This window comes from Aythya fuligula, chromosome Z (assembly GCF_009819795.1).
Source record: "Aythya fuligula isolate bAytFul2 chromosome Z, bAytFul2.pri, whole genome shotgun sequence".
NCBI classification, from domain to species: Eukaryota; Metazoa; Chordata; class Aves; order Anseriformes; family Anatidae; genus Aythya; species Aythya fuligula.
In genome coordinates, this window is record NC_045593.1 from 65663993 (window position 1) to 65691550 (window position 27558).

The window sequence follows — 27558 nt, forward strand, 5'->3', positions numbered from 1 at the left end:
CCCTTCCCTTCCCTTCCCTTTCCTTTCCACAAATATGATATTCCACCAAGTTTCTGGTCCTCAAAGAATCCAAGTCTGTGGTAGAGCATATACAATGCTTATACAGAAACTTTCCTCATCAAGATTTGGCAACGTTTAAAATGTGTCAGCTGACACTTAAAGCAAGCTAACAGAGACATGGTCAGATAGATAGATAATAACTGAAAATAGGAGGGAGGGAGGACAGGGAGGAAAGACGTGGATGGAGCTCAAAGAATGTAAAGGAGATAAAATCAGTGCATGCTAGAATTCAAAAGGCTCACCTCCTTGCCTGTGTTACTAGTATTTTTTTTTCCCTATAAAGAACTTTAAAAAAAAAAAACAAAAAAACACACGGATGTGGCTGTGTGGGGCACCAAGAAATGTCAGCCTTATGACTGTACTCTGATGAGCGTGACTTGCATTTCCTCTTGTCAGGAAGGGCAACTGGTGGGCTCTGTGGTTCTGCGATACTTTTCAAAACTCAGGAAGCCGAATCTCTCCCGGAGACGTGCATCTGGTCCCTTACGGCTGCTCGCTGCGCAGTTCCCCAAGTGTGGGAACGGCGCCAGGGCTGTGGCAGGGGACGGATGCCTCCGAGGGCTGCCGTGGGGCTCCATGCACAACAGCAGCCATCGCTGCTGCTGTGAGCATGGCCCTGGGCTTTGGGGAGCCTGGCTGCGGGGCAGCATTCGCCGTAATGGGCATGGGAAGCTGCCGCGAGGAGAGCGAGCCCCTCCGTGCAGCCTGTGGGTGGTACGCAGCAGGGAGGAGTGATGTGGGAAAGCGCTGGAAGCTGCTGACAGTTCCCACACCCCGCCCGGCGCCCCCCAAACGTGCTCGTTTTGCCACCCGCCTCCTCTTCACCCGGGCTGGAACAAGTGTTCGCGGTGCTGCGCCCTCACCCAAGCAGGGCTCCGGGGGGCTGCGGGCCCGCATGGCACCGCAGAGCTGGGCTGAGGAACGTGTCCGTGTCCTGCACTGGCTGGGTGGCCTCGAATCTGGGTGGTTTTCATCAAACCCAGATGGGCCAGAGTCCTGATGATTTTCTTCCACGTGGGGGCCGCGTTTGAAGGCCAGGCCCTGAGGCCGGGGAGTCACCGACCATGAGTAACACCATGACATGACGCAGTGCTAGCAGGAGGGTTTGGCTTGTCAGGCTGTGGTCTATCCCCGTGCTTGGCTGTCAGACAGCACAACAGAAAAAAGAAAAAAAAAGAAAAAAAAAAAGATGCTCTTCTCTTTCACTGACAGGGCCTCTGCTGTTGTCATAGCCAGCCTGATGCTGCTCCTGAGGAGACGCATTGAACCTAAAGCCATGAGGCCTCTCCTGGCATAGCCTGGCCATCAGACAGGCACTTACCTCTTCTGGACCCTCTGTCTGACTCTGAGACACTCCCTTTTCTTTTTCTTTTCCAAAAACAAGCAAGCAAACAAACAACAAACCAGCAAACCCACACCAACAGCTCTACAAGTAGAGGGTAAGTGTCAGACAGCTGAGGGCCAAATGCTGAGAAAATTGCTGTGCAGCATGTGAGATATGGGTATTTATAGCACCCTTTGAATGGTTCTCCCATCACATGAGGGTATCTCCTGTCTTCCCTGGCATATGGTGGGTTTGAAAATTTTTGGAGGATTTCTTCATGAGATGTAAGGGCACCTGGTAGCCAGGACTAATGCCTGGAGCAAACTAGTCTCTCATTTGTACGTGGCTTGTCTGCAGCAGAAGACACTTTTCGCTCCAGATGCATGACATAAATAGCAGGTATTATATCTGTACAAGTGGGCAGTAAGGGTCCTGTGGCTGAGCACACTCCCCAACACACTTCTCAAGCAACTGCACCACTGTGAGCAGAAGCCAACCAGTTCTAGTCTCCATAATCTCAGTTCAAGACCCTCATATGCAAAGACCTACTTACCTGCAACATTAGAGAAAACATCAAAGGTGTTACTGGGATCATAGAATCACAAAATGGCTTGGGTTGGAAAGGCCCTTAAAGACAGGGCAGGGATGCAACCCACTAGATCAGGTTGCTCAGGGCCTCATCCAACCTCATCTTGAGCACCTCCAGGGATGAGGCATCCACAGCTTCTTTGGGCAACCTGTTCCAGTGTCTCACCACCTTCAGAATATGATTTTTCAATATTAATTATGAATTTTAATTTGTAGATTGGTTGCTATCGTGCAGAAGATCAGGTCTCTTGCAAATGTCAAGTTCCTACCAAATGGTGTAGCTAGTGTGCCTTTCTTGGAGGTCAGAGTGAGTGAACCCAGGGCTGACTGACAATGCTGCGCTCCAGTGATCAGTTCCCCAGCTTTAAAATGGTGTTAATGAGACTTGCCTGGCGGAGGCTGTAAGCCTTAACTAATAGCTGGGTTTTAACTACTTGGAGAGCTCTGAATGGAAGGTGCAATGGGAGTGCAAAGCATTACAGTTATTAGAGTCTGTCAGATCTCTTAGTGGTGCTTGCAGAGTTCCCACCGGCTCTGCAGCACTTCCAGTTCTTAATTTCACCCCGGGAGAATCTCCAGTTACCTCAGTACCCAGAAGCCCGGAAGAAAACTTGATGTCTTCTAGGCTTACTTTCTCAATATATTTCTCCAAGCATATACAGATACTCAGGTCAGTTCAAAAAAAAGTAGCTTATAGCTAGAAACACCTTCCTTAAATATATACTTTGTAACCTACACTTGCTCTTTTTCCATGAGCTCTTTGTTTGAGTGGGTTTAGGAGTGAACCATTCTGCTCCAATCTCAAGTATTTTCACTCGTCTCTAAACAGTATACGTTCATGTACAAAAGTAATTGGCAATCAGTTAACTATCAGGAGACTTGACCTTGAAGTCATACTGAGTGTTTGAAGGAGGCTGATTAATTGCAGATAGAGCAAACGTTCTGAAACCTTAACCAGATGAGAATATTTACTTCATGTGACTCATACGTAAAACATGCTTAGACCAGCATTTCAGGAGAGCCCTCTGATCAGAGCTCACTCTGTCGACTTTCAGAAAGTCATTCAAAAATTATATATATGTATATCTGAGGTGTGTTTCTAGACGTAATCTGCTCCCAGCAGCTGCAAGACACCCTGTTCAACCCGAGATGAATGTAATAGTACTTGGTAAATCCCAAAGACACGAGAAAGATCCAGAGGTGGAAAGAATGCCAGACTCTCACACATGGAGTTTGCATTATTTTAGTGACTAAAATCACCTTCTGTGTTGAGGCTTATTTTCCATGCAAGCTAGAGCTATAAATGACTAAATCATAATGATGCTATTGGATGACAAGAGTTTAATGATTTCAAATTACGAGAAGTGCTTATATTGCCACCTGCTGGGCTTCACTGATTCATGAGCAAACAAAGCAGATCAGACAATTTCTTTCCCAAATGTGCACAACAGTTTTTCAAATGTCTCTTGCAGATACAGAGTGGTCAATCATTTCAAGTTGAATGAACAGACAGTGACACACACAAAAAAAAAACCACCACATGCATTAATGCCTCCAGCAGACTACTCCTCATGAATTCATACTTAGGCCAATTGTCTTTTGTTAAAATGGAAGTAAATCCATTTTAAGGTCCATGTTTGGTAAGTCTTACCACACATGAAAATATCTGTTTAAAAGTGGGTATAAAATATATTTGGCATGCTGAATAGTGGGGTGTTCTTGTTGTACTGCAGTATCTAATACTGTAGAGATATGGTAACAGCAATTATATAAATGTGTTGGTTTTTGTTTGTTTCTTTCTTTCTTTCTTTCTTGAATAATTGACATCTCTATACTAAATACGCAGGTTGGATGCAGCTTTGAGCAACTTGGTTTAGTTGAAGGTGTCCTTGCCCATGGGAGGGGGTTGAAACTGTATGGTCTTTAAGGTCCCTTTCAACCCAAACCTTTCTGTGATTTTATGATTCTCTGAATACTTTAGTCACTACTGTAGTCACACAAATATTTCAGACTGCTCTTTGTGCTACTGTAAGATGAATCCACTTTCAAAATGTAATCAGCTGTCTTAATGCAGTTTATCATTTAGTACAATTTTATGCAAAGTAGCACATCTACAAGAAAATGTACTTGGCATAACATAAGCAATGGCCAAAATTAGTTAAAAGTTTGCAGCAAAACGAAGTGTTTTACAAATGCATTTCTCTGATCTGTGTATGAAACTCCATAACTCTTTAGATTTAGAAAACTCATGAAAGGGGAGACTAGTAGAAAACTGCTGCATATGGGGCTCTGCCATTAAAATATCAAATGTGCTGTAATAATAATACTCGCTCTTCCACTGAAATAGCTTTTAAGAAACAAGTGAAATTAAATCTAAGGAGACAATATATTGGGGAAATTTTTGAATATGATATTTCTTTGGATGGAAGAAAAAAAAAAGTGGCAGAAGATATTACTTTTGAAACACAAGGACATAATTGTAGAAATAGTTCAGTCCTCTGTTTTTTATCCTCTACTGTGTTTGCTCCCTTCACCATTATGCTAATGAATAGGAACAAACAAACAACTTACTAAAACTGGTAAAACATCCAAAACTAAAAATTATCAGCTTTCATTTGTGTAATTGTTTTGGTTCTCCCAGCCTCAGAAGAAAGGATTTACAAAAGTTTTCTGGGAAAACATGCAATTGAGAGAAAAAAAAAAAAAAGTTTCACTTATAAGATATGTTTGGCATTCTTCAAAGGGTTCTGGCTTCCTGTTGATTCTAGACTTATGGTAATGCATGAGAAACGCAACATGAATGGGAATAGCAGGTATATTTTTAAGGCGTTTAGAACCTGATCTTAAGAATAAACATCATGCATACTGCAAAGTGTGTCTGCCAACAGAGTATAGTAACCTATTTGGACTACAATGTTTAGACTGCTTTCAATGTCAGATTTGGTAAGTTGAAATTAGTTGGACATTTGAATGTAATGCCACAGTCCGTAGCATAACCTTGTTGTTGGTCAGCTTCAGTTACAGCCTTTCCTTTCAGAAAGCTGCAAATCTCCTGGCTGGCCGAAGCAGAACTGATCAGAAACATCTGTATAACCACACGTAGAAAAGCAGAGGGTATGTCCTGTAACTGTGCTCTCAACAACTGCCATCCTTTTGCTGCTCTGCTCTTTACTCATGGCAAACACCTTGCTTGCATTGGAGACCCCCACTACTTATGTCGACTCAGCTGGCTTTTCATAATTGTTTTCACCAGTGAGGAGAGTAAAGTTTTACCATCCTTTCACTCAGATTTTGACAACAACATTTTTCTCTAGATGTCTCTGCAAGGGCCAGTTCCATTTTACTGGGGACTCAGACTGGTATGGCATCTTTTAGATGCCAAAGAGTAGCTATGTCTTAAGGTTGTTTTAATCTATATCATCAGTGCAATTATACTGACCAAAGTTTTCTATGAAATTTTCTTTAAAAGACTGAAAATACTTTAAAAAAGTAAATTTGAAAAGAAACTATGCAAGTCTAGACCACAACTGAGCCAACCAATTCACCAAGCAAAACAACCATTTGCGGGGAGAAGTGTTGCAATCAGGTTTCAGGCATGAATACAACTGCAGGACTCAAATGGTGGATGATACAGACAGATGGAGGCTATAAACTGGACTAAGGAAACTCAAGAAGAAGGAAAAAAATAATGAAACAGAATAAGGACTGTGTTGTGTTAAAGTTTGGCTTTAGAAAACTATGAGTTGATTTTTCCCTGTACCTGGGGCTGGATTGCTAGAACTGTGTTATAAAGCACCAGCTATGAAGGACAAGAGTCTCTTCTTGAGCTTTTGGAAATGTTGAGAATCTCCCAGACTTGTCTGGATTGTGCTGATGTCTGTTGTGCACCCTGGACCTGCAAGTTAGCACCAGTTGTCCTGGCCTGGAGTCACTGTCCAGGGACCTCAGGGCATACATTACCACCTCCACCACCCTACATACAGCTTTTCATTAGAATAGTAGAGTCTACCAACATTTGAGAGGGTCACACTCAGGAAGAAATGAAACTATAGCTCTGGGAGGACTCCAGACATGTTTTCTTATTTCTAATAAGAAATGTCAAGACATCCGTAACATATATATCCCTACTGTGAACTGTATGGGATAGAAACTCCCTTCATTCTTCACTATTAGGGATCAGAGAATCACCCAATTGCAGAATGGTGAGGTTGTCAGGGACCTCTGGAGATCATCTTATCTGACCCCCCTGCCAACCAGGATCACCTAGAGCACGCTGCGCAGGATGGCATCCAGGTGGGTTTTGAATGTCTCCAGAGAAGGAGACCCCACAGCCTCTCTGGGCAAGCTGTCCCAGTGCTCTGTCACCCTCACAGTGCAGAAGTGCCCCCCTATATTCAGCTGGAACTTCTGTGTTTCAACTTATGCCCATCGTTTTGTGCTTCAGTTTGAGCAACAGCTCACTCTATCAAGACAACTTTACAATTACGGATTTGAGCACAGCTGGATCTCTGGGGATATGTAAGCACCCCTCCTTTGGCCATAGTCTCCCAGGTGAAGTAGAAAGGCCTCTCCAGGCCACTTCATATCGTAGCCACTTTTGTGTTAACTTTCTGAGGCTAATCTCTCCAGCATTCAGCTCAGCTTCACAGACCATAACACATGGCAAACACTAGAGGACCCGCAGATACTTTCCATTGACTGTTTCAGAAGAGCTGAGTTCAGCTTGCCTCGGTGTCCTCACTTGTCTTTCTGAAGTGTATACCAGATACTCTGGAAATGTTATTGGTATCTTTAGTGACACATCAGTGAAGAGTCTGGTAACTAGTGAAAACACACTTGTAGATACCAGGCTACTAAAGATGGAAAGACTTTTAAAAGGTACTCATGTTTCAGTTTCTACTTTTTATTGCTACCCTTGTAGTCTTAACTACCTAATTCAGATACCTTTGGTCACTCATAACATATTTCTCAGACTTTTGCAAATATCTTTTTCCTTGTCCTGAAGACTTATCGGGTAGGTTCTAGCCCTATAGCCACTGCTCTCTTCTCAGTCCTATAAAGACTAGAGTAATTTTCCCTGAACTGTAGATGGCAGAAGTTTTATTCTTCTAAGAACAATAGATTTAGGAATCCAGTGTCAATAGTGCTCTGTACACCTCAGGAGCTGAGACAGACTGAGGAGCAGGTAAGATGCCAAAGAACAGCATGCGAGAACACAGATGTTCTGTCCACAGAATGTCCCTGCTGCAGACATTTAAAAACCTAAACAAGCAAGATAAATGCAGGATGGAACAAACTGATAGGACAGAGGACTAGCTGTCTCCAAAGGTCATGCCACTACCATAGTTAAAATTTAAAAAAAATCTTAATTTGCCTTAGAACTAAGTCGCTAAAGACAAGAAGTAAGTTTGCCTTCAGAGAAAAAGGTGAATAAAAAGGGGAAATAGCTCAAAAGCAAGCAGAAAAAGCATGTGAAAGTTTTCAGGGAGGATAGAGTGAAGGTCAGAGACTGAGACAGTTGGGACTGCAAAAAAAATGCACAGTTTTCACTGATGAGGAAATATCCAGAATGAAAAACAATGTCCCCACCTTCTGTCACTCTTGGTTACAGAACGTCCTCAGGCAACTTTTGAGAGGGTTTTCCAGGCTCATAATTTCTGTTTCCTGGTGGGACTCATACACCAATTGGATGCTTCTGTTGTATGATCCTACTGTCTTGTTGAGCGTGGCATCTCTCCAGATACAGAAAACTTATTTGAGATCACTTTGATGTAATATAAAAATACAGACTTCAGGAAACTCTATCCCTCTGAGGATGAAGCAAAACTAACCACCTGGGCAGACAGGGACACTGAAGGAAACATTGAATCAGATGAGAACCTTCCCTGAATTCCTTGTGTAATGATCAGCTACCTGATTTGGGTAATAAAAACAAACTTAGTTTGCAGTAATGGAATTCTATTGTTAAGGAAGAAAAAAAAAAAAAAAAAAAAAAAAAAAGCCATGAAGGTTTGCATAGCATCCTAAAAACCTCCAAGAGGTAATTTAATTAAGGCACATACATGTCAATACCTTATCAACCACTTGCTTTCCTGGGTCCATCTTGTACCCCTGTGCCAGTGGGGGATTTTGCTTCAGTGGTGAGAGAAGTATCAGATTTTCCGTTCATGAAGACTTAACCAAAACTTAAGCATAGGCATTTTCAGTGGCCAGGAGGTAATGTTGAAAGCATGACTTTACAGTCCCATATTTTATAGTCCCATGACTATACAGTCCCATATTTTTTCCAGGTCTCTGTCATGTAGAAGCCAGAGGTCTGTGTAGGTTCCTTGCCACCTTTCAAACAGAAACTGACTTTGCATCTACAATTTTTTTTTTGTTCCCCAGGCTACCAAGTACTGATGGTCTTTAAGAAAAAGAGTGTGTGAAGCCCTTTTATTAACAGCTAGGCAGTTTTTGATACTGCCCTTGGATATGTGGGACCTTTTAAGGCTTGTATAGTAACTAAAGGACTGAAGCATTGTCAACTTGCTAAATTACACCAGTTTACATATAAACCTTACCTGTAGTTAGGACTGGTTTCACTAATATCCAATTTTTAAGGTCTGCAACTAAACTCATTTATGCTTCCAAGTTCTTCAGGACTGCTTTTCTAAAACGTCTGCTTCTAAAATTTGAATGGTAGGTTCAACAGGCTGAATAAAATCAGTCAGGGATAATTTTTGCAGTCTACTAGTGGATGTTTGCTTGTTTTTTTAATGTGATTGAACTCTGCTTGTCAACTCACATTCTGACTTTCTGTACATTTTGCCCAAGAATAGTTTTAGCTCCTATCAGCACATTTGTAGCAAGCTAAATGGAATATCGTTGTTTTTGAAGTACAGGAAAACATTTTCCAGCTCTTTAAATGTAACGTGCCAGTAGGAAACAGGATCGAGCTGGGAATCACTGTGAGAGCCAACTGGATGAGATAAGGTTAAGTGACAAATTACCAAAGTACAGAAACAAAGGAGGCAAAGTAGCTCAATTTCTCATTTCCTTTTCCTCTTCTGAAAGAAAAAAGAAAAAAAAAAAAGTCTGAATGATGCCAAGCAATAACATAAAATGCTTGTAAGATCTTATTTTAACTCTACTGAGAGCAAGCCATGAAAGCACTATCAGTGCTGTTCCCACTGAACAAACCTTGCCACAGAACCCACCACCACTGTCAGCCCAAACTAACATTAATATCAGTGAACTCAGCAGAAAATCTCATGGCAGAGAAACTTGGAGATGAGAGTGACAGCGACACCTTGGTGGTGTTTGCAATGTGGTGACTTGCTCTCCCATGTCAGTGCTTTCTATCTCTATATATATGTTTTGAAAATTGTTGCACCAACAGTGCTACGGAGGGAAGGGGATGTCACATCTTCCAAGCTCTCTCTGAGGTCTGTTGCCTCCTGCTGAGCTCCTGCGTGCTCTTGTCTCACCATCAGCCCTCACAGCCCAATATTATCTCACCTCTGAGCATGGTAGGGCTTCCTGTTTCACAGATCCCATGTTAAATTCAGGGCTCAGCTGCAAAAACATATAGGCAGAGGCAGCCCTCACTTTGCCAAATCATTTTTCTCCCTTGAAAACTGACAAGGAAACTATTTGAGACTTATGGTAGAAGCCCCTAGGTACAGGCATATTTCTGGGCAAGATACACCACTTCAGTAAAAGTATGGTTAATATCAGTACTTCTGTGAGTGTTTATAATCATTCTTAGCTTGTGAAGCAGATTTTATTGCTTTTGGAGGTTGTAATCCAGAAAAGTAGACAGGAAGAGAATATACAGTGAAATATGGAAAAACTCATCTTGGTAAAATTTCTGACAAAGCTAGTCACTGGCACCCCGAGCCCAACTTTCAGAACAACATAGGGACTCTGGCAGCTGGATATCACTGAAAGCTGAGCTGCTGAGTGTTTAATGCCAAAGACTGCACTGACTGTGCAGGGGGCGTTTATTCCCTTTAAAACTGTTTTTGCTCTTGAAGTGACTGTAACGAAGCTTGACGACACAGTGAGGGAGATGCAGTCAAGAAACGCTTTCCATGTCTGAAAAAAGGCAGAGGGGCCTGAGATGAGGAAGAGGGGACGCATGACATTCATAATCCTCCAGTCACCAAGCCACTCTTCAGTGGGCCAGCACCTGATGTGAATTACAGCAGCCTCCAGGTTCCTGCAGCGTATGCTGCCAACAGCTCCTGGGAGCTAGTCCAGCAGTCACAAACCCCTGCCCCTCTCCTCTCCTCTCCTCTCCTCTCCTCTCCTCTCCTCTCCTCTCCTCTCCTCTCCTCTCCTCTCCTCTCCTCTCCTCTCCTCTCCTCTCCTCTCCTCTCCTCTCCTCTCCTCTCCTCTCCTCTCCTCTCCTCTCCTCTCCTCTCCTCTCCTCTCCTCTCCTCTCCTCTCCTCTCCTCTCCTCTCCTCTCCTCTCCTCGAGTCTCCAGTCTCCTCTCCTCGAGTCTCCTCGAGTCTCCTCTCCTCGAGTCTCCTCTCCTCGAGTCTCCTCGAGTCTCCTCGAGTCTCCTCTCCTCGAGTCTCCTCTCCTCTCCTCTCCTCTCCTCTCCTCTCCTCTCCTCTCCTCTCCTCTCCTCTCCTCTCCTCTCCTCTCCTCTCCTCTCCTCTCCTCTCCTCTCCTCTCCTCTCCTCTCCTCTCCTCTCCTCTCCTCTCCTCTCCTCTCCTCTCCTCTCCTCTCCTCTCCTCTCCTCTCCTCTCCTCGAGTCTCCTCGAGTCTCCTCGAGTCTCCTCGAGTCTCCTCTCCTCTCCTCGAGTCTCCTCTCCTCTCCTCGAGTCTCCTCTCCTCTCCTCGAGTCTCCTCTCCTCTCCTCGAGTCTCCTCTCCTCGAGTCTCCTCTCCTCGAGTCTCCTCGAGTCTCCTCTCCTCTCCTCGAGTCTCCTCTCCTCGAGTCTCCTCTCCTCGAGTCTCCTCTCCTTGAGTCTCCTTGAGTCTCCTTGAGTCTCCTCAGGTCACTTGCCTTCTCCCAGGCAGACGGCGCAGGGATGGTCCCGGCCCAGCTCCACTGGTGGCTCTCCTCACGCTGGAGATGCTAACGAGGATGGATCTGCAGGGTTTGCACAGTTTTGCGCTGCAGAGCAGAAACTGAGCCTTGACTTCTGAAGACAAGTATCTTCAAACAATACGGTTTTCATCCTGTAGATGAAAGGGCTGCTGAGGTGCCATTGATTGTCCTGGAAATTATTTTCACCAAAGAATGCTGGTATCTCTCCCAGTCTGAATTAACAGCCCTCCAGGGCTCGAGCCAAGAGTGTTCCTCTTGGTAACTGGATAATGACATTACTCCTCATTTCACTTACATCACAAGTCACACAGCTTGATGGCTTGGAAGAGAAAAAGCTGGTACCCATATTTCATTTAGTGTGTTTGAGGACGTCCATGATATTTAACACTTAATCTGATTTGTGTAAGTGCAGTGTGAACACGGGGAAAAGCCCTGCTGGTCACACAGTACGTAAGAGATACCTCTAGGGCTTTAAGCCTGGAGGTGAAAACAGACATAAGATAAAGTTTACTTCATGGTATCAGGAAGCCCATACTGGTGGTTAACAACTTGTACTGGATTTTGTCATACCTTTTGAATAACCTCACTGACTACTTAATAAAAAACTTCAAACTAAAGCAACAATGAAAAGTGCTCTCTGCTGTACCTTGTTAAAGTGAGTATTACTTCCTTCGTGTTTAACCTATTCACTGACATGTTTTGGCACTGATTCTGCTATGTAACATAACAGTGTTTCTCAAAGGAACACATTCAAACCTTTTTGCCCATACTGACACAGTTATGGTCACATTGAGCACAGAGAGTGGGGTATCTTATTCCATCCACCAGACACACCACGCTTCTTTTGGACTGACATAAGAGTATGTTTTATCAGGTTCATGAGAAAGATGTGGTCCTCGAACATATGACTTTTGGCATGATTGGTTAATCTAGCTAAGGGCAAATCCCACTGTTGGTATCATTCTTAAACAAGAAGTGATCCAAGAAGAGTGCCCTTTTGGGGTGCTTTCTAAACGAGCCAGCCTCTGCTTCTGCCACATAGATGGATCCCTTTGTATGGGGATGTTTCATCCGCAGCAGTCACAGGCTTCAGGAGCTGCACTGCCCCACAAGGGTATGAGCGCTGGGGTGCTGCATGGATTTAAGCTCTGTTTGGAGTCAGTGAACTGCCTTGTGACTGATGACAGGGGAAAAAAAGAAAATAAAAAAAAAAAAAAGGAAGAAAAAAAGAAAAAAACAGACAAAGCCCAACAACAATGGAGCTACTTGGGTTCTTTGATTAGCCAAGTTCAGCTGGAGGTCCCTACACTGACTAGACAAGTCTTTGATGGAAGGAGAAGAAAAATTGAGATGATTATTTAAAAAGAATTTTCCTGACCAGCATCACTTGGTTTTGCTTCCACTGAAAATTCAGTCCTCATCAAAAATAAAAGATTTCCGAAAAGTTTTCTGAAGTTTCAGTTTCTGAAGCAGTAGGTGCATTCACTGAAAGCAGCGCTTGTAGCCAAATGTGCCTGTTGACAAGGAAGCTCCTGACAGGAAGCCATCTCTCCCAGTCTCGCAGATCTGCTGAAAAGCAAGACCAGAAGATGGATCCCTGCAGGATAATCTCTTGGGAATCTCTTTAGTGAGAAACCTCCTGCAGCTATGGCTCATTTCTCTCTGTCCTTTGCTGAATACCAAAACACGGCATATGAGTCAGGAACCACATGCAGAAGGTAAAAGTTCTTACAAAGGCCCAGCTAGCTAAATCCAAAAGGCTGTGAAAGGAGCAGGGCAGATGCCCTGCCCTGTACATGTTGCATTTGATCAAAAGTGATGAGGGCAGCACAGCAAATACAAAACAACCTGGGAGGATCCTTCCAGAAGAGGAAGGAAAGCACAGTGAGAAGGTGGTATTTAAAATTACTTTCAAGCATTCTCTATGCCATCCCCCTCAAACTGTGTTTTCAAGGTGATGCTACCTGAAAATCCGAAATGAGGAAGCATATTTGCTACTGTTGGGCTCAGTATCACTGTATTTGACATTACCCTGCAGTAGCAACTGCTGGTTTTACTCTGGAAACTTTTGGATCATGCGATTTAACAGCGCACCACAGTTTTTATGCCCATGGCTCTCCAGCTGGATTTTATTTCTCCTGTAGTTTGGTTGAAAGGTACAGGCGCATGAGTGCGCCTTCATGCCTACACACACAGGGGGTCAATTGGGGTGGGGGGGTACATGCATGCGTATGTATGTATGTGTGTCACATCCACTTCATGTTGCAGGTTTCGGTTTACAGGACTTCTGGTGTACAATCAGTCTGTCTGGAAGGAAAGTACGCCCACAAATATCACATGGAACTAGCTGGTTCTGGGCGCTGATCCAGGCAGCCTCATTTAAAGCATCAAGATCATAGAAACCTTTGGCTGGAAAATTAAAAAAAGAAAGTATCAGTTTTCATTCTGGAGACCCACATTCAACTCTTTATGGAAAATATTTTCAGGAAATACCTGTTGACTGAGCCTTTCAGTTTAACCAAACCATATTGCTTTTGCAAATGAAAAAGAAAGGAAAGAAAGAAGTAAAAGAGTAAAAGATATATAAAAAAAGACTCTGCTTTTTGTCCCAGGGGTTGAATTAAATTAACTTCAAACTGAATCATTCTGTATTGTATGAGACTACAGAGAAAACATCACGCTGTGTGTTATGATATGCATTCTCTACTAATTATTAACATCTTTGCATACATACTATTATCAGCAAGTTTCACTTTTTGGCTTTACTTCAAATTCTGTTTAATAAGCATGTGTTATCTGACCATGGCAATGAGGGGGAGTGTATCGTACTTGAGAATACGCTCCTTGTACTGCTGTGGGCAGGGGGGTCAATTTTCTTCCATTGAAGCCTGTGCTGGTTTTGCCAATAACTGGAGTAAAGCTTAGGTAAGCCTGTAACCTTACAGACAAAACCTACAGCTCTCCATAGCCACAACTTCCAGTGAGGTCATTGCACTGATGTACCTATTGTCATCTAAACACTAACCCAGACTTACCCTCAGTTATTTTCCTTTGCAGGAAGAGTGACTGCTCAAAGCTCAGGAGCATTCTTTAAACATCCACCTCAGATGTATTTTCAAGATTGTATTTCATTATAAAAAAAAATCTTGTTTACTTCCATCTTGAAATGGCCTTGCACAGTGTTGCTACAAATGGATTTCCAAAAGGTAGGTTGCTTAGTACCTGAACTTAGATCTTAGAGTTTTCATTTGGAGTTCATGAAGAAAAAGATCTGCATGGTTTGATGTGAAGATGTTTGATTCACCCTTTCCAAAAAGTGTGACAATACAGAAAAAGACTAAAAAAAGTTTTCGTCTTTGAACTCTTAGCAGCACACAATCTTAAAAGAAAAGGATTTGTGCATTTAAAAATATTCCATGGTTTGTGTCATTGGCACATGATAGAGCTCTTCATTAAAGGCCCATACAGTTTTAATATGATTCATATCCAATGGTTCACATAACCACAATAAGCCTTAGATCTCTTAATATGCCTGTTCCTAATGTTCTTTTTGTTAGAAGAGCAACCAAGTAAAGTTTCTTTTCTTGGCTGAGACAAATACCCCTTTTGCTTGCAGGAAATGAATGTGTATTTTCTGTACTTCGGAAAGTTTATTGAATATTTTTAAAAAAAAAAAGAGAGAGAGAGAGAGAGGGAAAGAGAGAGAGAAAGAAAGAAAGAAGGAAAGAAAGAAAGATGACTTTCTCCTTGCAGGCATGTGTTAGGCATTCCACAAACAAAACACTGTGTAATCAGGGCAGCGGTTGTCTTCCCGTGACACTTGAGTTTTCAGAAAAAGATTTATGTAAGTTATAAAAAGTTTTATGTAAGCAGTTAATATTTCTGAGCTTTTTTTGAACACTGACAGTTCCATTCAACAACAGGGGTAACTCCTCCTACTTAAACTGCGAAACTGAGAGACATGCAGTACGTGTATGTGGTCTGAAGGTCAGTTATAGCATTTACCAGATGATCGAGAGTAAGTCTTATGGAAAAAGAACAACACAGATTATTTTCTCGAGGCCAGGAGCATGAGGCAACCGCAGGGGGAACAGATTTAGCTCAAGCTACAGAACTGATCAGACTTGCATCAGCAAGCATTTAGGGACAGATGCTGGAAGCAGGTCAGTGCCCCCTGGGGAGCTGTGGGCACACAGCACCTCATAGGAGATGCGTGGCGCCTGATATGACTCATTGCACAAATGAGACAATTTTCTGATTCATATCTGGGAGCCTTATGCTGGATTGTTCTCTCAAAGAACAGTTGTCTTTCTGCTTCCACTCCCTCAAAATAAGAATAGCATATTTCAAAATAACCTGAATTGTCCTTTTGCATCCTCCTCTTTCAGATGGAATTCTCATTTTCTCCATCTTTCTTACCACATAACATGTGTAATTAAAAAAAGCCTAACAACAAAAACAGCAAATACAATTGAAATGTCTTTTGAACCTATCTTTTCCTGCAGATTCAACTTTGCTGCTTGGCATCTGTTAACCAAGCCTCAATTTGATCCTCTTTGAGCTGTAACTGTTTTGTACAGATGATGAGTGTTCTCACCGGTCCTGCTTTCTTCTGTGTGTGTCTTCTGGGGACATATTTCTTTGTACTGCTGTAAACTGATCTAGTGTATGGCTCTTTCCCAGAGAACTGGAGGAGAAGTTATCTATTTTTCCAGACATTAAAGGAAACTGTGGGAAATCATGGAGAGTAAAAATAAAAAGTGGGTGAATTAACTGCCTGTGAGCAAGTGGTCCAAACCTGGCACAAAGTATCTCAGAACAGCTGGCAGGCCCAGGGAAAGCATCCAGCTGAACTGAAATAACTTTATGTGGGAATGGAGAGGTCTTGGGAGCAGCTTCCAGGCAAAGCACAGATAAGATTTCATTTTGGTCCTGCCATGAGCACACACCTCTGGGATACACGGAGGAGCCCAGCTCTGTGAGGTCCTGGGGATCAGCTGTTTCACTGATTTGAAGAAGCGGGATCTAGGCCTCTTACAAAACAGAACCCAAAGCACAAATACACATACTCAGCAGAAAGAGAATGCTCTTCTTATACTACACGTATTTTTCCCAGTATGTTTATATCACACTGTATCACAAAGTAATCTTCTCAGGCTTGTAAATAAAAAGGAACCAATGACATCCACCGGATGTTCACTGCAGAAGACACTGCATTTTTAAAATACAGGTATTTTAACAAAAACATAAAACTACAGTATATATATTTATGCAGTGTTTAAAAATACCTTTTTTTTTCTACCATTCCTCATCCATTTGAATTGTATTTCTTATTTCACCACACAACTCCTATTTCCAAGGTCACCTACTATTTACCTTTGGGTAAGTGCTAGTGCTGTGCCTTTTTTACAGCTAACAGCACAGGTGTAAAACCTGGTTGAACTACCAGTCCCAATGCTGCCTGAGGGATATTTTATTTTAACGACTGTATGCGTCTAGTCTGCACATTATTCTTGGATCCTGCTGCTCATTTTGAAATATGCATTTCTGCAGTTTTGAAAGAACTCAAAAAGTAATGATGTAGTGGTGAAGCAGGTTGCTAATATTTTTGTGTTTTGATTCAGAATATACTGACACAAAAAGAGCACCATCCCAAGAGGCACGTCCCACAAAGCAATGACTACTTTTATTTCTCCTGGATGGAGCATACAAAGAGAACAGGATAATTAACAGGAAGCTTAAAGCAAGCCGTGATAACTACCTTCCCTTCAGACTAACTGGAGGAAAGAAGTAGCTGCAAACTGCTAAACTAGTGCTTAATTTTTTTTTTTATTTTTTTTTTTCTTTTTCTTCCCACTTCCTTCCCCTTGTTTCCTGCTTGGTCTGTAGCTTACCTTGTATGGGATTGACTTCAGGCTTTTTGGGCTCTGGCCTCCTCAAGCGCTTGGGTAGCATGTCATTCTCTTGGTGCCATTTCTTCAGGCACTGTGGCTCATGGATGCTGATGGACGTTGTTCCGTACTCACGGCCACATATGTAACAAATCACTGTTGGTGGCCGTCTTACCACTCGTGCCTGCAAATGGCAATAGTAAAGAAGGATAAGCAGTGTTTTCAACACTAATTTTGAATCAGAACAACTTTGAATGAAAACAAGCGTGTATGTTAAGAAACTGGTTCATACGTGTGAACTCAGTGTGCATGTTTCTGTCAGTTTTGTTACCTCTGGATTCAGTCCTGGAGCTTGGAGGGGGGACATTGCCTCATAAACTGGCCATTTGGAACAGGTAGGCTCCTTCTGCAGATATTGGGCTGAAAATTCATGTGTGTCACCTGGTTAATACTTAGCTACATAGATTTTAGCTCTTTTATTTCCCAACGCCACATTCATGGAAATGCTGACTCTTCACTTGCAGAAACAACCCTTCTGCTTGATCGGATTGCTGCAGCACAGTAACCATTTTAAACATCAAAGCCTTTTTTTTTTTTTTTTTAATCTATCAAACAGAAGTAGCATGGCCAGCAGCAACAGAAGCTTCCTCAGCTGAACTGCTGAGATGCGCATCCAGTAGCAGAAAGCCCCCATTCAAGCATCGTGTCTGGCCTTAGCATCTCCTTTAAGCTGGACAGTGAAGGCAGCTGCCTCAGGCTTGTGATTCTGGTCCCTCACACTGTGTTACTTCTATTACAGATCAGTTAGCCGGTGGAATTTTTGGCTTTGAAGGATTAAAACCGATCCAGGGTATTTCAGTATTGGGAGAAAAAAGGAACTGTTTCTTGTTTATCCCAAAGACCTCAGTGTGAATTTTGCCAGTGATTTCAAAGAGGGCAGAGCTAGGCTCCAAGCAAGTCATTGTTTCTGCACTGCAGACCTGCTTTTGTTTGCAGGAAAAAAAAAATATCTCAACAAAAAGAAAAAAAAAAGAAAAAAAAATTCCTGAAACCCAAGGCCCACAAATACACGTTCGAAGCTTGAAAAATATATAATTACTGTGGTATTGCAGATTATGGACTTGACTGTGTCTTTAGGCACGTCCTGTGCTAGGCGTGGTGTCAGCACCAGCCCTGCTTCAGGAGTAGTGTGAAGGAGAAATGTGCTGCAGAGACAGGACTTCGAGACACAGCGAGGGTTCTTGCAGCTCTCACTGTTTCCTTCACTCCTGCCTGCAAAATGCCAGTAAGAGACAACCTACTCCCTGTCCTCTTAAAGGTAGGGGGAGAGCGTGCCAGAGCAAACATGGGAGGCCTTTCTCACTCAAACAAGGGAGGTGGGGATTTCGTTTTTTCCTCCGTGTAAGACAAAGCATAACCAATTCCAGTATTTATGACTCCCTCTCTCAGCCCATCAGTGTACTCAAGAAAGTTTGGGCAGCTCTTCTCACATTTATGCTACAGTCTGAAAATGTCATTAGAGAATAATCTGCATCTTTCTTTCCTGTAACACACATGTAAACTCAATTACATGAAGAAATACTACTCTACAAAGCGTATTTTTGCTGGGAAAAGTTGGGCTTTGTCTGGGAAATTCTCACATAGAAATGAAATATAACTTACCCAAAGACAGGCAATCTGAGTACTTTCTCATCTTCTTAACTTTCAAATGCAATTTCCTTAGTCATCTTTGGTAACAAGGTAATTGAAATATGAATGCATAAGCGTCTCTTTCTATTCACAGCTGAATATAGCGACTGCTGATTTAAGAGTGCCCTTTAACTTTTCTTTATCAGCTTTCACCAAGCTCCTTACTTCAGCTCTTCACCTAGCTCTTGTCTGACTTGGAGATACAAATCTGGGTCCTGACTGAGACAGTGAGTGGTTCTCTGCAGGCTCTGAAGAGCTGTACATGAGGACACTGTAGCACAAACTGTTGGGGTTAGAGGACTCATTGCAGTGCGCACGTTTGTTATATGCATGTTTACAGTGTTTTAGAAACAGTTTTCTAAAAAAGACCGCTAATTGTAAGAACACCAGGAGCATGTTTTCTTGCCTAGTTTCCATTAGCTATGTTCCTGCTGTTCAGTAAAACAGCTGATTTACTGGATATAAAGTGGGACAGATCAATTTGACTTACATTCATTACGTAGGGATGCTTTTTATGGTACCAGGATGGTAAAAAGCAATCCTAGAACAAAAATGGAAATCAAGCTTGCCTGGCCTGCACTGTTGGAATCGTTTCCACTGTATAGAGTATTATAATAAAAACAAATGTGTAGCTTCAAGAAGACTTAAAGTCCTGATATGACCCAGCTGAAAAAGCACTTAAATATTCACAATAAATTTAAAAGAAACATTGAAAATCACCGTTGAAATCAAGTGTTTTCTATATTAAAAATATTTCCCTAGTGATTGTGGATAGCCTATTATCTCTGACTGCTTCACTCAAACCAGTTACTCTTGCACTAAAGCGATTGCAATGTCTCACTGCTGAGCAGCTGCCACAGACCCACAGGACAAAACTGAGTCCAGTGCAACCTGGATACACTTCCACAGCTCACCAAGATGGTCTTTCTGATAGTCTCACCTGAAAACCGAAAGACTGAATGAGCAATCCTGTGATCCCTCCAGATCCTGACAGAGTTAATAGGTGGGTTTTAAGGTGCCAGTGAACAAAATCAGGCCTGCAGCTAAATAGAGGATTCTCTTTTCCAAGCTTGTCAGTTGAGACTGATTCAATGCTAAATCCTATTTGGTGAGAAAAATGATTAAGAAATCTGCTGAAGAACAGAATGTATCTGTTTTGTAACTTTCACAATTAAAAACTGCAGAAACAATAGCATGAACCAAAATTAATTCAAAGGAATCAGATCACTGTAAGGATGGAATGACTTCTTCCAGAAATGTAGTGAGTCTGAACCATCACCTACACATTACATACACAAATCCTTCTCTGCAAACACACACACAGTAAAACAAAACAAGGCAATGATACCCTCCTCCCCCCTCAAAAAAAAAAAAAGAGAACCCCACCAAAAACCTGAAGAAGAATACTACAATATTACGACAGTTGTAGTAATAGCTCATTCATTGCTTAACTGTGGAATCCTAGGTATGATATGCTTTATTTGGAATTTCTACAGCTGATCGTATTTATCCTTCATTTCTTTTTCTCTTCAGAGTATGCCTACCCCAAATGTCACATCTGGAGGCCTGCAGTTTGAAACTAAACTATTTTTGGAATCACCACAATTTTCCAACCCAAACTACTCACAGGCCAGTGGCTGGGCTGTCGGCTCCCTGCTTTGTTTTTCACTTTTGAAAAGGGTGGTAGGAAAGGTCTGTTCCTGAGGACATGTGTTCTTATAAAAATACCTACAAATACCTCATGGTGCAGTTAGGCTTTCCTTTGGTGCCTCAGTATTTTCTTTCTTCTCCATGACTGCTAAGTGTGCCTGTGTTACCATGAATGAAGTCATTTTACTCAGAGTGCTACAAAATGGTGTGTTTTCAATAGACCTGACATTACTTGAGGTTAGCCCCAGGCTGCTGTTCTGGTGTTACATGAGGTCAAACCTTCCCATACTGAACAAAGCTTTTAATTTCTTCTTAAGCATATCCAACAAGACTGGCTCCCAAGCTCCCCTCCATAAATATTTGTCATCCAGGAAAGAAAGTCACCTCCCACTTGTTATTTGTTTAATTGTCCATGTATTTTAATGGGAGGAGGGGAGGCCTCCAGCTCTCGGCCACAGCTCTCATCATAGGCTTGACTTGCCCAAGGAACAGAGAGAGGTTCAGAAAAAAGATTGGCATAAGCACTTCATAATGGCATCAGGCTGTATGAAAGCAGCAGCCTTTTCCAGACATTCCTCTCTGAAAAGCAAGAGGCATTTTGCACCAGGGGCAGAGGCAACCTGTGGAGCAGCTCTCCAGACCATCCAAAGGAGCATTTCACAGCCTCTGCCCCACCACAACAGCAGGCTGATGTCAGGACTGCTCGGGTGCCAAGGTATAAAACGACCTTGAACAACAAGGTAATTCTGCCTGGTGATGCAGGTTATGAAAGATGTTACCCTACTGGAATCAGCAGAATATCCCATTTTAATCCTGATGTGCTACCTTTGAAAAAAAATATATATATAAATATATATATATATATATATATATATATATATATCTCAGTATAATGAACACAGCACTTGTGTAAAAGTAGAAAGGCAGGAACTTCAATCACTAGCAGTGACAATATGCACTAAATTGAATTCAAAAAATTATTTCGCTGACTATTCTCACCTACTTTCTGTGTTTGCCAGCACATTCGCCGGTACTCACCTAAGAAGATATCAAGAACTGCCACAATTGAGACAAAGTCTGTCATTTCCCACCCTCCTTTGAATTACAGGGCTGCTGAAGGTGTTTTCATTGTACAAAGTGAGTAGATGACTTTATGTTAGAGGAAGATACAACATCAACATTTTGTTATTAAACAAGTTTGCAAGACTTATCTTGTATTAAAATGAATTACAGTAACGGGAGAACACGAAAATTGTATTTTTAGGTAAACACGATAAGAAGAAAACAGCAGATGGCAGCACCAGACACTAGTGACACATCTGATAGGATTTTAGGCTCAATGTTATCACCATGTGTTGTCCAAAAACCTGTAAAACATATACCCACAGGAAGTCATTAATACGCACTTACAGAGGCAGGAGCACACATTTTGGTCTATGCAAGAATAAAAAAAAACCAACACATTCTGCTCTACCACAAGTCTGAGTTTCAATGGTTCCAGACATCACTTCCATTGCCTAAGGTATCAGAGCAGAATCCCAGCGGTATGCAAGAAATAGGATTTCTGAGCTGACGTGGTGTTTGAGACTCTGTGAAGCGTAGGCTGTTGTTTGTTTTATGTAGTCAGACTTGACTAACTCAGACGTGTTCATGTATTCGCAGAGCAAGGATAGAGGAGACGTCTTAAGGAGGCTGTTGAGTGTCCAGCACTAAAGGCATTTAACACCAAACTGAGCAAGAGTTTGTTGGTAAGTATTGGTCTGGCTGAACCTGCACTTGCTAATGGAAAGATTTCAGTCAGACAAAAGTACCTGCAGCTGGCCAGGGGAGGCCCATGGGAGTGCAGAGACCCACCAGGAGCATGCAGGTCATGCAAGAGTGGCTGACGAGGCAAATGGGAAAAAAGAAAGACACAGGGAACTACAGGCTGGTCAGTCTCACCTCTGTGCCTGCCAAGATGAGGGAACAGATCCTTCTGGAAACTGTGCTAAGGCACATGGAAAATAAGGAGGTGATTGGTGACAGCCAACATGTCTTTGCTAAGGGCAGATCGTGCCTGACAAATGTGGAAGCCTTCTACAGTGGAGTTACAGCATTGATGGATAGGGGAAGAGCAACTGACATTGTCTCTCTGGACTTGTGCAAAGCATTTGACGCTGTCCTCCATGATATCCTTGTCTCTAAATTGGAGATACATGGATGTGATGGTTGGGCCACTTGGTGGGTAAGGACTTGGCTGGATGGCTGCTCTCAAAGGATTGTGGTCAACAGCTCCGTGTCCAGGTGGAGGTCAGTGATGAGCGGTGTTCCCCAGCAGTCAGTACTGGGACCTGTGCTGTGCAATGTCTTTGCTGGTGACATGGACAGTGCGGGTTTGCCAATGCCACCGAGCTGTGTGCTGTGGTTGACGTGCTGGCAGGAAGGGATGCCAGCCAGAGGGACCTGGGCAGGCCGAGAGGTGGGCCTGGGTGAACCTCATGAAGGGGAGACCTTACAGCGGCCTTCCAGTACATAAAGGGGTCCCACAGGAAAGCTGGGGAGGGACTCTGTTAGGGAGTACGGTTATAGGAGAAAGAGTAATGGCTTTAAACTGAAAGACCATAGATTTAGGTTAGGCATGAGGAAGAAATTCCTTTCTATGAGGGCAGTGAGGCCCTGGCACAGGCTGCCCAGAGAAGCTGTGGATGCCCCATCCCTGGAGGTCTTCAAGGCCAGGCTGGATGGGGCTTTGGGCAACCTGGTCCTGAAGGTGTCCCTGCCCACAGCAAGGGGGTTGGAACCGGCTGGTCTTCCAACCCAAACCATTCTTTGATTCTTTGATTGCATTCACAGTATTACAGACTCAGTTGGTTTTTGTTTGTTCATCTTTGTTTTCAGTTATTCCTCCCCTCTGATGTTTCGCTGAATTAGGACTTTAAAAGAGGTGTGTAAATAATTTACTGTCACATTGGCTAGGTCTGTTAAGAGAAACATGGACCTCCCCAAATGTTTTTCTCCTCCAAGAAGCTTGCAAAGTCTCTCTATAAGCTCACCGTGACTCCTTCCCTCATGAGCCACCATAAGCACTGTGTGAATTTACATCAGCCTACAGCAAACAGGGTTGGAAGCTGCTTTAACTATAACCCTTCATTAATCAGGGGTAACTGATGTAATTCCTGCCAGAACCAAAGCAAACTGCCATTTCATTCCACCAGCAGTATATTTTAATAGAATTAATAAGCAGCTGAATAGCTGTTAGAGCAAGCAAATTAAAACCATTTGCTGGAAAAAGATGAAGACTGTACACAGGACTCAGACCTTGTCTGTGCTCACAGTGAATCAGCTGCCCCTCCATGAGATTAGTGCTTCTCAACATCCTTTGATGTGTGGGCTTTTCAAAAATTTGAACTGGAGGTGGAGACCCTCACACAGAGAGTTTAAATCAATGGAAGAGATGCTTTCTTTGGCTACTTCTTAGAAGAAGTCTTCTGATCCTGAACAGCCATTGCAATCACAGGATGTTTCTTTCACTCTTTCCATACCCCTCTCTGCTTTGAAAGTGTACCTCTGTACAGACGGACAGCTTGAAAAATATTATTTATATTGAGTACAAAGAGAGAAAAAACATCTTGCCTTCTTGAAAGTCATCAATAACTGTGAAGTCCTTCAGAGTCAATTACAAACCGCGAACTGTATGGCCTCATTAGTAGGGCTGCAACTGAAAAACTTACTGATTGGAAGTAAATGAGGAAAACTGCTGTTCACACACAGGGAAGAACAGATTGGAACACATTTCATTCTGGCTCTGCAGAGCTCACAGAAGTAAAAAGCGGCAATAATGTTGTTGTTCAACAAGTCAGCAGATGTGAGAGAATCCACACAGGGAGCCGACGTTGTGCAAGAGGGCAGCGTTTTTACAGAGTCACTCTCAATGCCAAACCACATGCTAAACTTGTTTTTGTGTGTCACTATAACTATGGACATTTTTCCTCATACAACCACTTCCCCCTGTTTTAAACATACAGAATTGCACACGGTGGACAAACTCTTGGCCTCACACCCACGCCTTTCATTGCACAATCACCTTAAAGCAACGCATTTGGTAAATGGTTCTCCAGTAAATAGTACAATGCATTGGAAGGCAAAGAGAGCTTCTCCTTTCCTACAGCTGTAGGTGTACCTGTGCAGCACTTCGCACTATATGAAACCAGCCAATAAAAGACCTGCGGTGTGGACATAATTTGCTATTATCTATCAGTCAGGGGCCTCAAACAGCTTAATATTGAAATGCCTCACATTTTTATCCCCATATTTGCCATTGCCTCAATCAACTCAATTACTTTTAGCAGCTAGAGAATTGGGGAAGACCATGCTTCAACTTTTAAAACCTTTTTAGAAGTGCTCTGCATAGCACTGCATTCCTTCATTCTTTTGGTGACTGAGACAGCTGAAGGCCATTTTCAGAAGTCAGATAGGCAACCTAGAGTCCAAATCCCACTGAGAAGAAACATCAAGATATTTATTTTTGACACCAGGCCTAAATTTAGACATCTATCTTTTTAAAACATTCCTAGCCAAAAAGACAACTTGTGCTGAAACAAACGCAGGAAAAAATATGCCATTTTCCAAAACTTTGTGTAGCTTTTGGGTCATGTGAATCAGCTTTTTTTTTTTTTTTTTTTTGATCTGGAATCAAATTCAGTGGAAAGAAATGTGCAGTCTTATTTATTTTGTTGCTATACTCTGCTGCCTTTGAACATGCAGTCCTCAGTAAATTCATATTTCAAGCCAAGGTTAAGAATAATGGCAAAAAATGAAATTCACTGTAGCGCTTACAGAACAATGAAGAATTGCATTTCAGGTTAACTAAATAAAAGGGCCTAATATCTACTAAAACGTACAACATTCAAAGCTTGCCTAAGCTGCTGAACAGATTATCCTAATAAACTATAGCACATAAAGGTCCCCTTTGGGAACATAACTCTCATAGGAGCACAGAGTACACGTACCAAACCACTCTCTTACACAGAAAAATCAAAAGAAATAGGAGTAAGTAGTTTTCTTTATTCAAACAATAGCCCCCTCAGCTTTGCCTGCTATTCAGCGAAGAAGCATTTGCACAGAGCCAAAAGATTCTTCTGAAAGAAAGCGATTCTGAATTTAGATAAGAACTCAGTCTCTCCTGCAACAAAACACATCCACACCCGTTCACACAACGTGTGCTTTAGCAATTTACCTTCTCTAATGTGGCTGGTGCAGCCCCGCTCTTTCTCTGACTGGCCTTACAGGGATCTTCTCTTGCTGAGCCAGATTTATGGGGGTTAGCCCCTGGCAACCCCACACCGCTGCCATTTCCTTTGCAGCTCCTCTGGTGCACAATGAGACGGTCTGGAAGGAAGGTCCGGCCACAATTTCCACAGGGCAGAAGCTGGGCTTGAGCGCTCTGATAAGCTGCTTCATTATCAGCTGTAAGCACGCAGGAACCACCAGTAAGGGCCTCAGGTCTCCGAGGCTCTGGTCTTCTCAGATGTCTTGGTAGCTGATCGTTTTCAATACGCCACTTCTCTAAGCACTGGGGTTCATGTATAGAGATGGACTGTGACCCAAATTCTTTGCCACAGATATAGCATACCCTGAAGCAAGGTCTCCGTGGAGGGATGACCGGTCGACTCAGTGGCATCTTAGACATGTTTGAAGAGTCTGGCTGCTTTGATATTATTGCAGTGCCTGGCCGCCTTCTCTGGGGTCCAGCTTCTAGAGGTACTTCTGGCAAAATTCGGGGAATATCTGTCACATTTGATGGTGCAACCTGCTCAGAAGGCAAGAGGGCAGAGACACTAGCAGGGCTGTCCCCAGCACTTGGCAGAGTGTCAATAATTTTGTTCAGATTCTTTTTATTGACATTTGCTTCCATCAAGAATACGTTTCAAGAAAGTTCTCTCTCTTCTACCCATAAAGGACTTGAGAAAGCCTATTATTCAGCGTGGTCCTCCATCTCCTCAATTCAGTTTCGTGGGCTGGAATGTACTAGAGCCTTCAAAGCTGGAAAATTGCATCTAGTGACTGTTTCAGTAGAGAAGGAGGGTTTCTGTGTGTTGATCTTTTGCTCTTTGGTCTTGCATGATCCTGAAACAAATTCAGTCAGCACACGTTAATAAATACTATATCTATGGTTACAACCAGTGCTTTATGACAAGGATCACTTGACTGTACTACTCTATTACATTTTTAAATAGTAGGCGTATAACATCAAATACCAACTACCCCTAATTATCACCTGAACAATGAAAATCTGAAATTCTAGACTCAGATGGTTCAAAGCCATGAAGGAAATGGAAGTGGAAAGGTTTGCATAACGGGAAGTATTTGAAATACATGTGCTTTTGAGTATAATCAATATTCTTTAGTTTCAATTTCTGGCAGAACTGACACAGTCATTAATTTCTAAACTACTTATACTGATAGTTAATTTTCCTGCCTCAAGAGAAATGTCCCTTAGTAGAGAGATCTACATCCAGTCTCCAAAGGGTGATTAATTAACATGGAAAATCTTCCCAGTCTGCAGGTTGAAGCAAGTGACAAGGCCCCTTCACTCAGCACTTGTGAGGTAGTGTCTCAAGTGTTGGGTCTCCCAGTACAAGAGAGATGTTAACAAACCTTCTCTCCTTGATCACTCCCTGGTCTGAACAGAGGGGATGAATTTTCCTGCACTCTGGGATGAGGACACAGTTTTGTTGTTACCCTCGAGATGACAAACTTAAACTTTGTCTACAGCACTGAGAAGCCCTGAGTCAGTTCTAGCCTCCAATAACAGATTCTTGGGGATAGATAAAGGACATAGGCAACATAGGCAACAGTGGAAAAAAAAAAAAAAAGAGTTGCCAACAGGTTCACATGACTTGCCAGGCATACAAAGATGCTTAGACAGGAACAATTAACAGTACTCAGGCAGCTAATTGACTCCAAATTGGTACAGTCACATTTTAATGAAATAATTTTTGCCCCTACCAACAATGTTGCCTTAATGTAAAAACTTTGTTGTGTGACTGTGTAGAAAACATTACTAAAGTACAACAAATGCCAAAGCTTTTCCCTTGTTTTCCTTTTAGAAGGTCTACATTTTCTGATCTTAACTTTAAAGACAGCCAAGCACGTTGCACCACGAATTTGCGAGGGTTTGCCCGTGTCAGTGAGGCAGCGTACATGACACAGTCAGGTGAGTGGTTTGAGTGTGTGAGGTTTACATCTGCAAACGAGCCGAGAGGCTACCCTACTGTAAGGCCCTTTCATAGACTGGGAGAGTTTCCAGGGAGGGTGGCCTGCTGGATGAATC

General features: G+C 42.6%; 1 protein-coding gene across 1 annotated transcript; it reads right to left on the bottom strand.

The window, feature by feature from the left end:
• Nucleotides 1-13273: 13273 nt before the first annotated feature.
• On the bottom strand, nucleotides 13274-26139 carry LOC116500962 (zinc finger protein 474-like). The gene is made up of 3 exons (XM_032206320.1): nucleotides 25503-26139; nucleotides 16911-17084; nucleotides 13274-13425 (listed from the first exon to the last, which is right to left on the bottom strand). The coding sequence occupies exons 1-3, from the start codon at nucleotides 26137-26139 to the stop codon at nucleotides 13274-13276; spliced, it is 963 nt and encodes a 320-aa protein (XP_032062211.1).
• Between the last annotated feature and the right edge of the window lie 1419 nt (nucleotides 26140-27558).